The following is a 14,972-nucleotide window of genomic DNA, read 5'->3' as shown; positions in this document are numbered from 1 at the left end:
TTTCTCTCCTGATAGGACTCAAATCCTTTGATAGAATGATTGATGGAACATGAGATACCAATGTGTACCACAGGAAAGAATGGTAAATTTTGAATGCCTCTGTAATGCCTTTTAAAAGGAGACTGTGTCATGGTCTCAGCATATAAAATATCTGTGTTTTTGCTCTACTGTGGAGTTATATGACCAAAATGGTTATATGACCAATATTTTTTTTAGCATGTATACATTACTGAAATAGGGACATCTACGTTGGCTTGGGCATGTCATGAGAATGACTGATAGTCGGATTCCAAAAGATATCCTGTATGGAGAATTGGTGCAGGGAAAGCGCCCCAGAGGGAGACCACAGCTGCAATACAAGGATATCTGCAAACGGGATCTGAAGGCCTTAGGAATGGACCTTAACAAATAGGAAACCTTGACATCTGAGCATTCAGCCTGGAGGCAGGCGGTGCTTCATGGCCTCTCCCATTTTTGAAGAGACACTTGTCCAGCAGGCCAAGGCAAAGAGGCAGTCCTGAAACCAGCAAAATCAGGGAGCTGGACAGGGGACAGATTGTATTTGCCTTCAGTGTGGAAGAGATTGTCACTCTCGTATTGGCCTTCTCAGCCACACAAGATGCTGTCCCAAGTCCTCTATTCAGAGCACGTTACCATAGTCTCTGGAGACTGAAGGATGCCTAATCTAAGTTAAATCTAAAAACAGTGACCACCAACCGTACTATGGTAAAGTGAACTGACTATGCGACCACACAACCCTTCTGTATCATACATTTTCACAGACTACAGTTCTGTGAATGTGTTTTACACAATATGATCATTAACAGGAGAAACAGTGATTTGGTTGTTTTTATTTCAGAATCTGAGAAGACACAGTGTTCTGAAGTGGCTATCTTCATTCAGCTAGCAGAATCATATACAAATTACTAAGGAGTCTGTGGTGATCGCCCACGTCACTCGTGCCATACATATTCATGAGCTGATTTGCATGAACCTATGAGAGGACTGGAGAGGCAGAGTCAGCAGCTACATGAGGCTTGGTGGGAGAAGGAGGAGTCAGATAGGGCTGGTTAGTCAGAGAGAGAGGGAACAGATACTGAGAGAGATAGAGCTGATTAGGAAAATAGGTAGAGAAGGTGGTAATGATATAGCAAGAGAAAAGAAGTATGTACTGAGAGAACTGTTGATTTGCTTATGTACTGTAGAATGTGTATCTTAAAAACTTCTGTTATTCAGTCTGCTTCACTACAATAAATAAGTTCTGTTTCTGTTCACAAGACAAGTGTTCTGACATACATCATTTAAATTGTGGATTGAAGCAATCCACTGGTGGCAGCGAGAAGAAAATGCAACGTGAGCCTTTGTGAGGGAAAAACAAACAGGGGACTCGAGGGCAAACACCACAGAGTCTAACATTATGAATACAAAGTTAAAGCTTTGTGGTTTATTTTAAACTCTCAATGCCTCTTACTCCTATAACTACATACAGGATAAGTATGGCCACATAGAAAATTTGGCCAGAAGGCATGGTGTTGGTTAAAGCGTGCAGATCTCCAACATTTGGCTGCTTCTCTGTCACAATGGCATATTATTTTTTGGCATTTGTCTAAAACTGTATCTGAAAAAGAGGAAGACAAACATGACTAGTTCAGGAAACAGAGCATCAAAAAAATTTAGGTGAAAATCAGTAATTGAATTCAGAAAATTTGGTTTTGTTGAGCATTCAGATTCATAAGTCTCTGCTTTCTTTGCCGTTTATGTGCACAAGAGATGGCCATGATTCTCTCAGTTAACTGGATAGCTCAGTGTACTGGAGCAGTTAGGAGTCAGGAGTTAAATTTTTGCTGTGTCTCCTGGAAAAGAGCCGATCTGTGCATCTTTGAACAAGCTGTGCAGTCTGAAAGCACCAACAGAAGGAGAGACTGATGAAGCATTTCTGATTATGTTATACTTGGAAAACTCTGGAAAGGGTTCATCATCATGATTATCTTAGAACTGCAGAACTGGAAGGGACCCTGTGGATGACTGAGCAGCGCTTCTCAAGAAGGCTCAGTTGGGAATTGAACTCCCAGCCTCTGGCTCTGCAGCCAGATACTGAAACTATTGAGCTATCCAGCAGTTCCTACCATAAGTCAGAATCAACTTAGCACATAGTGGCTGAAATCTAGTAGTAAGTTGCAATTAAAGAAAACCCATTGAATCAACGGAATTTATAGAGGAGGTGACTCACCAAATCCCCACTAATTCAACAGGCCTACTGTAGTTGTGATTTACTACTGGATTTCGGCCAATGAGTATGGTCTTCCAATTCCTTAAATTCCCCAATATCAACTTTATATACACAAATCTAGATTAAGCACCATCATGGTTTGTGTTCACTTACAGCATGCTAATCAAACATTTCCTTCCAGGTTTAACATAACTAAATATTCCTGAAATCTGAGAATCAAGAATCTAGCAAGAGATGGGGGAACAGTCCCACATGTTCCCAACCACCTATGGTTGTCTCTTAGAGATACCTGTGCTGTTGATTATTAGGAATTATGAACTGATAATCTCACCAAGAAAGTTAACAAAATATAAAATAATAAAATCATATTCAAGCGTATAAAATACAGCTAATTAAAACAATATGAGTATATGCAAGAGGAGGCTTTTGACATTTGATGCAAACAGCCCTCCTTTTACAGGTCGTGAAACCTGAAAAAATGGCAAGTTTATTTATTTATTTATTTTATTGGATTTCTACCCTGCCCATCTAGACCAAAGTTCTACTCTGGGCGGCAAATTTATAACTCTCCATGCTTCTGCTAGCAAGTTAGCATTTCAGAAGCTGGGGCAGTTCTAGTCCAGGTTTTATTTTTAGCTCCCACAACTAGTTCCCCTACTGGATAAGGGGATAAAGTACTTGGTATGTAGGTCTTGCTAAAAGTACGATAATACTGATTAGTACTGATGGTGTTTAATAAACCGTAATCTTCTTAGGTTACGCCAGCTCTCTTGTCTGAAGGCCAAATGATACATTACAGATAACTCATCATTATAGTGAATATCACATTAGTGGTCCACAGCTATGATTGTAGCAAAACCTTCTGCCTGAGAAATCATACTTGGAAACAAAGACCATGTTGAGATTTCAAAGAACAGTCACAAAACAAAGCAAGGCAGTATACAAACTACAGGAAGTGTGACATCCTCCTACTTTCACAAGCAGGCACTTCCAGCTGTTAAGCTGCCTCTTGTAATGATGAGTTATCTTATACATACAGTTCAGCCTTGAGTTTCTGAAGAATCTAACAGTGATCCTTTGAGAGTAAAGTCAAATTTGCTGTTTTAAGAGCATCTGCACATGTTTATACTTCCAAACCCTATAATAAACTAAATAAATGCAGTGAAATTAAAGTTGTTTCCTTACCACATACCACAGTATTGTCCTTACAGGTCCATTTGTATCTGCGAAGTATGGGGTTGCAGCCTTGTTCCTCTGCAAAGCCATAACAACAGTCATGTGCAAAGCAGCACCTTATAGAGACAAAGATTGATTTGTAGCGGGTTTATGTTGTTAGCATTTCTGAATGACCCACCCAAAATAAAGAAACAGACATATTAGTTGCAAAGTTGGTCTTCCATCTGAAACATTCTCCAGCACTGTAAAGCAGTGGTCCTCAACCTTGGTCCTCCAGATGTTCTTGGACTTCAACTCCCAGAAATCCTGTCCAGAAGAGGTGGTGGTACAGGCTTCTGGGAGTTGTAGTCCAAGAACAGCTGGAAGCCCAAGGTTGGGGACCACTGTTGTAAAGGACTGCTAATGATGCACTGAAAATGTTTGAAGCTTTCAATATTTAGCAAATCACATATCCTCTGAAATGAAATATATTGGCTACACGAAGCAACAAGGGTTTGATGCATCCCAGTAAATGCCTGTACTGCATGCAACGAAATAAATTAAGCAAGAATTTGACTGAGTCAAATTCGCCTCAGTTAAATTTCAGTAGTTTCAAATCAAAGTTAAATGATTCAATGATTTTTCTTTTCTGACTGTTGCTTTCTCAGTTTAGCATGATAACGCAACCCAGCATTATAAAGGACAGGTTCCCCCCCCATCTCATCACATTATCTATCACACACAATTCTCACCATACTGAATTTGCTGGTGGTTTATGCTGCTGCACTTCTCTTTCTGACAATTGCCCTTCCGTAAATAATAATAATAATAATAATAATAATAATAATAATAATAATAATAATAATAATAATAATAATAATAATAATAATAATAATAATAATAATAATAATAATAATAATAATAATAATAATAATAATAGGATGTATACCCCGCACCATATAACAACCATATAAGCAGCAATATTAAAACACAATTAAAAAATAGTACATAGCAACAAGATAAAACTGATGGCAATGAAGGTGGTAAAAGGGTGATGAAAAGGATGGCAAAAAGGATAGTAAGAGGGGGTCAGAGATCTTAATGGTCAGGGAAAGCCTGGCCGAAGTGCCAAGTTTTCAATGCTCGTTTGAATGAAGCTTGATGTCATTTTAAATGCTTCTAATTGAACAGGAATCCAGATAAAGAACTGGATAGAAATATGGCAGCCAGAGATATGATTGATGATCTTACCAGTCTGTTTCATCTTTAGGCCATCCTCTTCCTCCTGGGCCACAGTAGCATCCATAACCTAGATACATCAAAGGGAATCGTCTTGTGCCACATTTTATGGCTCCAGATAATTCAAGGAGTCCTCTTTTGTGTAGAGAATGGTTCCTTCCAAGAACACCATTCCAAACTGAAAAGGTAAAGATACGATATAATGCATTTAAATAAATCTATTACAACAAAATTCTTGTGGTATTTTTTGACTGGCTTTTCTATCCAGAAGCAGTTTATATTAAAACCACATTGATTTCATGCTAAATCAAAATTCAGCCTAAACAAATCTCGGTGAGCTTCAGGTTCATGAATTTTCCTTCTCCTTCCCCTTTCCTCCTCTGACATAGGATAGTCACTTACACATCTCCAAAGAGAAAGAAAAAGGGGGTAGTGATTTGCATTAAATGGCATGAGTTAATATATATACAGATGCAAAATCCTAAATGATTTTCATAATTTAAGCAGATTTCCAGTGCATCTCACTTAAATGAGGAAGACTATGATCAGGGCTGGAATCCTATTCAGCACCTGAAAAGTTAGCTCTGGTAGCCTTGTAATATGCTATTGTGGCAGCAGAGATCCCCTGTTTGCATATATTGGGCTTCCTCCTTGTGTGATGAATGAGACTGTTTAATCACTTGCACTTTGGTCCATTACACAACTGGCCATTACAAAATCTTGGCCCGAGTAACTTTTGTGCTTGCTGAGTCTGCTATCCAGGTGTCACTGTGGGTGGGCAACTTCAAGGCTCTTGATCTCTGTCCTTAATGTTCTTTATCTTAAATTTGGCCTTGACAGCTCTTCAAATTGAGGACACCTTCAAAAGGAGTTTTCTTCTCTGGTAGCCCTTCAAGTGGAAAGCTCTTGTCCCTAAAGGAGGAGATATGGCCAACAAAAGTGATACAGTTGCGTAATCACACAGACTCATGTTAGGTTGGTGTTTACTGTATACTGGAGAACATAATCCAAGCAGAGGGGTAAGCCCTGCACACCTGCGGGTCTCAACATAATTCTTCTCTACTTAGAATCTGTCCAAAGTTCAAAGAAACTAAATCAGTTGATCCAGTCCAATGATTGCTAGCGAGCATGGAGTTACATCATTTCTGTGCTGTGAAACCACATACTTATTTATTCCATAGGAGACCTACATTCCACACTGAGCTTAGGTCTCTTCACTAACATTTCTTGGGTCACCCCACTAATGCATATACTGTATAGAATATTGGATCAGGTAAGTGCCTAAACATAAATTATTACAATGAAAACAATGTCTATCACCATTATCAATAGCATAGGTTCCTTCCAAGTTAGATGCTTGTAAACATTTGATTCTTGACAAATAAGAAAGAAATACAAACAGTATTTTTATTCACAGCTACTTCTAGGGAGATTATATTGGTTGTAAATTTCTATACACATGAGGCAAACCCTTAAAACATTTTGCTGATTTTGAAACTTAAGAAACAAGCTTGAGAAACAGAAGCCTCTGGGTGCTAGCAATATGAAGAAAGCAATGATCTATATCACTCTTAAGTTCAATAGGAGCATAGCTTTCAAAACAAAAAGCAAAGATGCAAACTGAAGACCATTGTTTTAACACAGACGTTCCATTGTTTGGGGGACATTCCTTGAATACCAAGTATGCATTCCTGATAATACTATACGTATAACACTTTCCTTCTGCAACACAAGCTGCCTAGAGTGGTCGCAAGACCAGATCGGTGGGATATAAACAAACAAACAAACAAACAAACAAATAAATAAATAAATAAATAAATAAATGAGGATGGAAGAGAAATGCTTAAACATAAACACATACTTGTTAAAAAGAAAAAAAGAAAAACAGCAGTAGTAATAGCTGTACCATATATGGTAGTTGTATCAGGTTTACAGACAGGCTGCCCACTAATTACCGGTACCTTAGTGCAAATTAAATCTGGCTCAATTATAGTTAGCGAAGTTACTTTGTTTACATCATAGTAACTGGGAAAGGATGCTGGGCAAAGGAAGAGAAAGAAGAAATGCAAATCAAAACCTAGAAAAGACTTCCTGGACAATGGGCAAGGTGGCAAAGTATAAACATTGTTGTTATGGGCCATCAAGTCAAAGCTTACTTATAGTGATCCTAATAGGGTTTCCAAAGTAAATGGTATACTGTATTTAAAAAGTGGTTTTACCAGTTCATCCCTCCACTGAGTTTCCATGCTATAGTAAGAGAATCAATCTAGTTTTCCTGAGTCTTAGTCCACTACTCTGTCCACTGCACCACACTGGGTACTCCATTAATAGTGTACATGACCTAAATATGACCATTAGATTTTAAATTAAGAACTGCAACAATCTTCAGAGAAATCAGAATGGAAAAGTCTTGGTTTCCTACTCAATGCAACCATAATTTGGTTAAACTTCAAGCTGAGCAGTCTTCCTACACTGTCAGGTGCGGAACAAAGAAAGATCTTTTTCCAAATATCTATCTAATGAATGACTCCTTCTGAAGCCGAAGCACGATTGGTGAGATAACCTGACGAAAATTTAAAATGCACAGAAGGCTGTGTGTTTTCTACTAACTAGGGAGACTGCTAAACTGTTACTTCACAAAAACCTGCCTGGTAGCAATTGGAGTGGGTAACATGGGAACGTATGACTTCAGTTTTCCTGGCATTTCCGACATTTACTCTGGCAGAAGTTAAGGTACAGGAGTCTTCAAATTAGTCAAATGTCTTGCAGTAAGAGGTGCATATGATATAATCTGGCCCTGTGTTACGTCTAAAGTTGAAAGGAGATGTATTCAAAGGCTTATAGTGTCTTTCCAAACTGCTATGGGTTTATAAATGAACCCTTTTTTATTCCTTCTGCTGTCTTCCTCCTTCTTTACCCTACCTCCCGAATGAGGGTAACTTAAAATATCAACTCAAACATAACTATTTAAAGGACAAGGAAGAGGCAAGTTACATTTACTAAAAGAAAGAAAAGACAGTCATACAAGTACAGTATAACAACGTCAGTATTCCGGAGTCCCTTAGGCCAAACCATTCTATTGACCCAATGCCACAGAAACAGAGAGTCTAAAAGCACCTGGAACTTTATTGAAATGATATGGTACAAACCCCATTTAACTAAAATACATAGCTTTCATCTGATGACGCTTTATATCACTTCTAATGTTTTAGGATACGTATTGCCCTTGTCTATTTTATAAGCACAATGGAACACGCTTTGTCTGATCTATTCACATGTCCAAACAATGCACAACTCTCATGAAAGTCAGTAGCCAGAAGCCTAGGATTTGTTCTGTTATGACCACACGAGAAAGTGAGCTTACTCACCTACCCATGCTCTTTGCTTTCATCGAACAGAATTTTCAAACACTGAGTAATGAATTCTTTGCATTCCATGAGTAAACAGGAAAGCAGAAAAATATAGGGTACTTTTATGAGGGCAGAGGCTATGTCCTTTAGTTTCTAATTTGTACTCACCTGCCTGCAACAGCAGCAGCGTCACTAGCTGGGGTCCCATTTGGAGGTCAACTCAAAATGACCCCCCCACCTTCTCTCTTGAACATTCATAGCCTGACTAGATCCCAGACGTTCTGTTGTCAGACGGAGCCAAGGCGTGGGAGTGTGTATAAACAATCTTGCCAAGCTGTTCCTTTGCAGTCTACTCTGAGAGCTAAATATATTTATATATAAAGCTAAAGGTGAGGCACTTCCTTCTGAGTCACAAATGATCACTATTCAGAGGCTAGGAAGGCCCATTCCCCTAAAGCCACCTCCTGCCAATGGCACTCAGTGCCTCTATTGGCATGTTGCTCCTTTTAGGAAGGGTTGCTTAAAGGGAATTAGACTGCAAGAATTGTTTCCACGGGTTTAGAGACAGCAGCGACGAAGACTGAGCTCTTTTCCTAAGCCGTGTGCCAGCAGTCCCCACCTGACCCCTGCAATTTGTTTCACTGCTCTGTCACTTGCAGCTTAACATCTAGAAATGGATTAATAAACCGTGGTGGGGCTATTGCTTTAATTAAAGCATCTTACAAACAAAGCTTAAACAATATGTTCTTGCCTCCAAATACAAGTGACATTATTGAACTGATTAAAGTTATGGAAATGATTCAATTAGGCTAATAAGAAATGCACCCTGTTATTTCTTTGGATCTTCCTCTTAAGAGCACATTGTTGTTTTCAAATCAGCTTTGACAGGCTGGTGCCCTCTGGATATTTTATACCATAACTCACATTGTCCCCTCCAGCCAAAATCTAAGGTGTATGGAAGCTCACACAATAAATGTGTTGACATTAAACAGAGCTTGGAAAAGTGTCAATGTGGCTGTGGAATTCTACGAGCAGTGGTCCAGAGACATACATTTTCTAGGTTTTGTCTGCAACGTGCAGTATTACTTTTTATATTCTTACAACACATTTGGTTACCAATATATGTACAGTAAAGAAAGCAGCACTCACAATTCTGTAATTTTAAGCAACTGCAAGTAAAGAAATGTTTGTTATTCTTTCTCTTACAAGGGTCTAGAGTGAGTTATTGAGACCTTAAGTGCCAGTTAATGAGAAAGGGGTGGACTCTGGGGAACCTGTAGCTATTCTCCTCTATGGATCTCTGTAGTTCTACTGGCTTAGTGCTTTGGTTTTTAAATGACAACTCTATAGTTTAACTGTCTGTGTACTATTAACCAATGGCAGGATGGGCAACAACGGGGGGGGGGCAATTGGTCTAAATGAGAACAAGATAAGGAAATGAGAGAAACAGATAAGTAAAAAGTGAAGAATAATGGTGGGGAACCTTGTACCTCCCAAATTTGGGGGCTTACAACCTCCTTTAACCCCCACCTACCATGAAGGGAATTGAGAGATTTGTAATTTGGCTTAGAAGAATTGGATGCAGTGAGAAAAAAGTCTGAGTGAAGTGTGGACAATCAAGGAAATCAAGGGAGCTTGAGAATTACAAAAGTTAGAAAGAGGTAGAGTGAAGTTGTTAAGAAAGTATTCTTGTGAGTACTGTGGCCAGGAAGGGGCTACAGATGGGCACAAATCACTGGTTTAGCGGCTGAGCACAATTTGTTTCCCGGTGAAACAGCCGATCCGTGGTTCAGTACCCATTCCCTCCAGCAGTTGCCTATTCAGCAGCAGCGCCTGGAGGAGATGTGCCCATCTCTAAAAGGGGCATACAGGATGGCAGAAGTAAAAAGTAAAAAGTATGGCAGTGGCCTAGAACTACTTACTGGGGAACTTTCTCTCTCCCTTTGAGTGCTGCTTTGAAGTCATACAGAGAAAATATCTGGTTACCTAGCAACGGTCTGTTTCCCAGTAGGGTTCATGTAAACAGACAGTATTAGGAAGTTTTGAAATGATCTTGCCAGTGGGAAAGGAGGAATCACCGTCTAGAGTGACAGAACCCGAAGTTGTATAAAATAATGCTACCAGAATATTGGAGTTATGTTGAATATAATCTGTAATGAAGAATTTAAATTTAATCTCTATGGCATTCCTGTTTGATCTTCTAAATCAGGGGTGTCCAACCTTTCACCTTCCCTGGGCCACATTAGAAGATGAAAATTTGGTTTGGGGCACACATCAATTTGGTTTGGGCCGCATGGGGGGCAGCCCTAGCCATCCTCCGCTGCCCCGCTCCAAGCCCGCTTATCGGCAGCTGCAATCTCAGACAGCAGATTCTGCCAGCTTCGACTCTGGAGGCTTTATGGGGCCGGGAGGGGGTCCACCTATTGACAGGACGGCTCAATGCAGTCACGCAGCCCCCCTCTCCCCTCTCCTCCTGCTCCTTCCTTCCTTCCCTCTCTCCCCTCTACTGTTCTGACGTGCCCCAGCCGCATTCCAGCCGCAAGTGCTGGCAGTGTAACTTGAAACTTTAGAATCTTTTTAAAAATAAAAAATTGCACTGGGCCACATTATGAGCCGACCTGGGCTTCAGGTTGGACAAGCCTGTTCTAAATGATAATGTGGAGGATAAAGAATGCATGACAGGTTCGCATACTCTCTCTTTCCTTTTAGAATTTGCTCCAGCCATGGTTTGCCATGACCTCTGATTTGGGCAGGCAGTGAAACTGTGAGGGAGTATTTTAAATGCTATCTCTTGCTTTAAAAGCTCGGCAGGTGGGTATACTTCTGTACAATCTGATAGTGCTTCCACACAATAGTCTTCTCACCTGGTCTCCCATCAGCATGGTTAGAAAGCTTGTTTTACACCACTTCTCATTAGATATAATCTCAGTCAAAGCAGTAGTAAGACTGGGTAGTTTAAGGTAAATGAAGGAAGAGAAACCTTTTCATTGAATTTGTACTAACATCCATATTTGAAATCTCTAATCCAAATTTTTAACAAAATTACTAAAAGAATACTTATGGAAGGTGAGAAAGGAAAACAAGCTAAAGAGACAGGAAAATTAACAAAGTATAGTACAGTAATATAAAATTCAAGAGATGCTGTTAGTTGCCTTAACTTTTCTTTTTTTCACCTAAGGAAATTGGGATAAAAGTCTTCTCAGTCTTATGAACAAGTATTCCTAGGAACCAGTGCTGATTTCTATCCAGCAATGTCTATTTCCACTAATTCCATTCAAATGAGAAATAGATTATAAATTAAATGTTGGGCATTAATATTTTCCCATATTGCATCCAGGTGTCCACCTTGACTTTTGCTGCACCTTTCTATTTTGCTGCACCTTTCTCATACACCCTTCATGAACTCATGAATGCTTAAATGAGCTCCACAAAAGCATTATTTTTCAGAAACTGGAAGGGGGACCACTTACTCAAAATTTTCCTATTAAGAAGATAAAATCAGTAATAACACAGTACGAAGTATATTTCAGTTCCCAACACAAACATGTACTGCTTCCTTTTTGAGTATCTACCATTTGTGAAAAGGTGTAGGTCCACACCCCTAGTGAGCTGTCTGGCCAATACAGTATTGAACAGCTGGAAGGAAGGCAAGTTTCCTTGGTATCAAGCTGGCATCCATACAGCTGAAGAAGAGACAGTTCCCTGATAAAAAACAGCTAGAAGGGGGGATGTCAAGGAAAATAAAAGGGTAGGAGTGAGAATCTTAGGGTTCTTGTTCATTCATGAAGATGATGATGAGTGGGAAAACACCAGAGAGAAAAAGGAAGAGAATGCAAGAAGCAGCCACTTCTCACCCTGTTTGTTTGCTCAGGACAAGAGTCAGATGCTAGAGACTCCAGCCATATCCTCAGACAACAGCACTCTCCTGGACATCACCATGGCCTTGAAGGGGCAAGTAAAGATAGGTCCGTGGGTGGGGGGACAGGAAGAGATGGGTCACAGAGCCTGATTTCTTCCACCATCTCTACAAATTCTCTAAAAGGGGTGCGTCCTGAAGCGAAGCTTCTCTCTCCCTCCTGCTTTCCAGAACCTTGACTCTGGGGAACTCCAGTTAAATTAACTGGGCCCCTAAATTGGCAAGTTGGACTAGAGACCATAACTCAGCCCTACAAGATTGTTGGGGGGGCAGGGAGGTGTCATGCTGTAACACTAATAAAAGCCGTTATAAGTCAAGAAGTTGAGCTACAACCCATGCAGTCATTGACAAGGGACCTCGCCCCCGCTGGTGCCATTGGAAGGAGGGGTGGAGGGGTTCACAGTCCTCCTTCTTCAGACCCAAAAATTCTACATTCTGCTCACCATGGTTGTATAGTTCATAGCTATCAGAAACAGTTGCTTTATTGAACAGAAAACAAGGTGTGGCGAGTGATTTAGGATAATGAGCTAAGTCCTCAATGTCTGGCACTGTAACTAGCAGAGACCCCTATAGCTGGGAAAGGACGTAGCAAGACCAAAAGAGTGCTCATGGAATGCACAAAGGAATCTCTCGGTGTTCTTCAGTATTACCCAAACCTTAAACAATTGATTTGGGTATTTCTGCAATACGTGACCTATTTCTGTGTCCACAAAAACTTGACAAAGTCACTGTTTAGAGCTATAGCTCTGAGAATCCCAGTTGGCTATAATGGTTATGGGATTCTGAGAGCTATCATTTTTTAAATAAAGTTTTTTCGAACACCAGCATGTGGACAAATATATGCGCATCATCAGTAAGTTTTCTCTGCCAGTTGATTACTGTTCTGTGTATATTATTCGTAGAAACCCATAAACATAACAGAAGCATGCACAGTAGACTCAAGTCTTTTCTCAAAGAAAGCGGAGTTAAAATAGTCTTGATCTACATTTTGGCCTTTTACCTGCATGCGTAAAGGCTTCTTTGTCTTAATCTCGGTACATGATATACCTAGCTACATTACCATAATGTTTTGATTACTGTGTAAGCTCTATTCTGCTTCAGATTTTTTGAGCTTGAAAATTCTTATCCTTATACTACTTATTTAATTATTCATTCAAAATATTTTTACTCCACCTTTCGCCTTGAAAGGACACAAGGCGGCTAGTGACTTCAGACACTAATTTGCAGAGTGTACATTGTTTGGAAGAAATGATACTGCTGGCAAAATCCTGCTCTTCGCTGCTTCTTGCTGTTTGCCATGAAATGAGCTGTCCAAAAAAATGAAAAATTAAGCAAAGAACAGGGGAAGAAGCATGAAGAGTGGCAGGAAACCACAACTTTTTTTTCTGCTACTAATTTTGCAATTGGCCAAAAGTTAAATTCCCTGTACCATATAGTGAGGAATTGTTTTGCCATTTGCTACCACTTTGATTCCACTCTCGTTCCAAAATAAAGAGAAAAAACAGACAATGCTATTTTAACTGCAGAAATATAGCTGGAGAGGCCAAGGTTCACATCTCAGCGTTTTAGTTATAATGCTGCTAGCTATCCAGACTCAAATAAAGCTGCTTCTGTTAGTAAGCCACTTTATATGGAATCAGATTATTGGTTTACCTCTCCCACTGGTGTTCACACCAACAAGCTGAAATTGTCCAGATTTTCAGGCAGGATTCTTCCCCCAGCTCTACTGACAGATGCCCTCCTGAACCTGCAACTGTCTGCATATATCTTTTCTGTTCTCCACCACTGCCTATACTGGTTAAGGCCGATGGGAGTTGCTGTCCAATAATATCTGGAATTTTGCACTTTCCCCATCCCTTACCTTGTGGGTAAACCAAATTGTTGAGTAGTGTTTCCTTTTAAAGTCCTAAAAGCTGACAAAAAAGAAAAAACAAAGAAAAAAAGAAAAATGTCTTCCTCATTTTAATGTGCTGTCAAGCCACAGAAGCAACTTATGGGGATCTTAAGAGAGATCTCAAAGTAAGTGAGATATTTAAGGAGTGGTTTTACCATTTTACCCCACCCAGTGATGTTCCATGGCTGAGCAGGTATTTGAACCCAGGTCCCCTCAATCGCTCTGTCCGCTACACCACACTGGGTATCACTTAAATAGCAACTATTTTAAAAAAAACCACTTAGAAAGACTTTTCTCCCAATGGATTAGGCTACAGTCCCCCTCATCTCCAGACGCTATGTTCAACACACGTGAAAGGGACAATGGTTGAGGAAAGGTGACAGTATTTTTAATTCCACAATTTGTGTTGCCTAGCTCAACATGTTGTAATTCGAAATCTGATTTTATAGATACTACAGAATTCAAGATGATGGAATGATTCATTTGCATATCTTCTGAACAGGTTTAGCTAACACTAATTCAGATATGGAGTAGGTCTCTATGAATCTATAAAAACATGCTCAGTTACCAGCAATCTCCTCTCCCTGTTTTCAGATCTACATCAGGGTGGGCAGCTTCCAGAGATCCAGGGAGTGAGTACACATGGCAAGTTATAGAACACAGTGGGCGTACCTGCTTTCATACTTCTCCACTCCCTAAAGGATATGAGGAGACTTTCTGAAACAAAACTTTAATTTTAAAATGGACTGGGTCACACTTTGCCCATCACTGATTTACATGCAGATCAATATCCATAGACTTCCTAGTTGTTTCGCTGAGATCTTCTCCTGTCTCTTCCCCTCCCTGGTAATGAGAGAGAGACATAAACATGGAAACCACGCCTGGGAACTTGTGCAACCAAGTTGAAGGACCGTTTCCCTTTGCAGGATCATTTTATTTTATTTCCCTGTGGAAGCTCCACTAGAAAATAAAACAGGAAGCTCACAATGCAGATTAAAACGGATTTAATTTTAAAAGCAATGAGTTATAATAGTAAAAACACAATTACATTAGCTGCTAATTGAAAACCAGCACTAATTTAAAACAAGTTAAAAGCAACTTAAAAGCACAATAGATAAAAAGAAAAGGTTACTAGATCCATCATTAAAAGACCCTTCATTAACACATGATTAATAACGAAAGGGCAGT

General features: G+C 39.7%; 1 protein-coding gene across 3 annotated transcripts; it reads right to left on the bottom strand.

Moving 5' to 3' along the window:
* Window positions 1-831: 831 nt before the first annotated feature.
* LOC110074603 (phospholipase A2) lies at window positions 832-9,904 on the bottom strand. 3 transcript variants are annotated; one of them, XM_020784935.3, is made up of 4 exons: window positions 8,143-9,904; window positions 4,637-4,802; window positions 3,416-3,522; window positions 832-1,618 (listed from the first exon to the last, which is right to left on the bottom strand). In XM_020784935.3, the coding sequence occupies exons 1-4, from the start codon at window positions 8,180-8,182 to the stop codon at window positions 1,458-1,460; spliced, it is 474 nt and encodes a 157-aa protein (XP_020640594.2). In that variant the 5' UTR covers window positions 8,183-9,904; the 3' UTR covers window positions 832-1,457. The 3 variants fall into 3 exon arrangements, with proteins under 3 accessions (XP_020640594.2, XP_078246082.1, XP_078246083.1); XM_078389956.1 differs by having other exon boundaries at window positions 3,423-3,522; XM_078389957.1 differs by lacking the exon at window positions 8,143-9,904 and adding an exon at window positions 7,997-8,038 and having other exon boundaries at window positions 3,423-3,522.
* Window positions 9,905-14,972: the final 5,068 nt, after the last annotated feature.

The sequence above is a fragment of the Pogona vitticeps genome, chromosome 3, assembly GCF_051106095.1.
Source record: "Pogona vitticeps strain Pit_001003342236 chromosome 3, PviZW2.1, whole genome shotgun sequence".
Classification (NCBI taxonomy): domain Eukaryota; kingdom Metazoa; phylum Chordata; class Lepidosauria; order Squamata; family Agamidae; genus Pogona; species Pogona vitticeps.
This window is presented reverse-complemented; position numbering and strand designations above follow the sequence as displayed.

What these genes read in the sequence shown, in the direction of transcription:
- LOC110074603 (XM_020784935.3), bottom strand. Translation starts at nt 8,182, where the DNA reads ATGGGACCCCAGCTAGTGACGCTGCTGCTGTTGCAGGCAG. An exon ending in GCTGCTGCTGTTGCAGGCAG is followed by an intron (nt 4,803 to 8,142) that starts GTGAGTACAAAT and finishes TTACCTTTTCAG; the next exon opens with TTTGGAATGGTGTTCTTGGA. An exon ending in GGACAATACTGTGGTATGTG is followed by an intron (nt 1,619 to 3,415) that starts GTAAGGAAACAA and finishes CCTCTTTTTCAG; the next exon opens with ATACAGTTTTAGACAAATGC.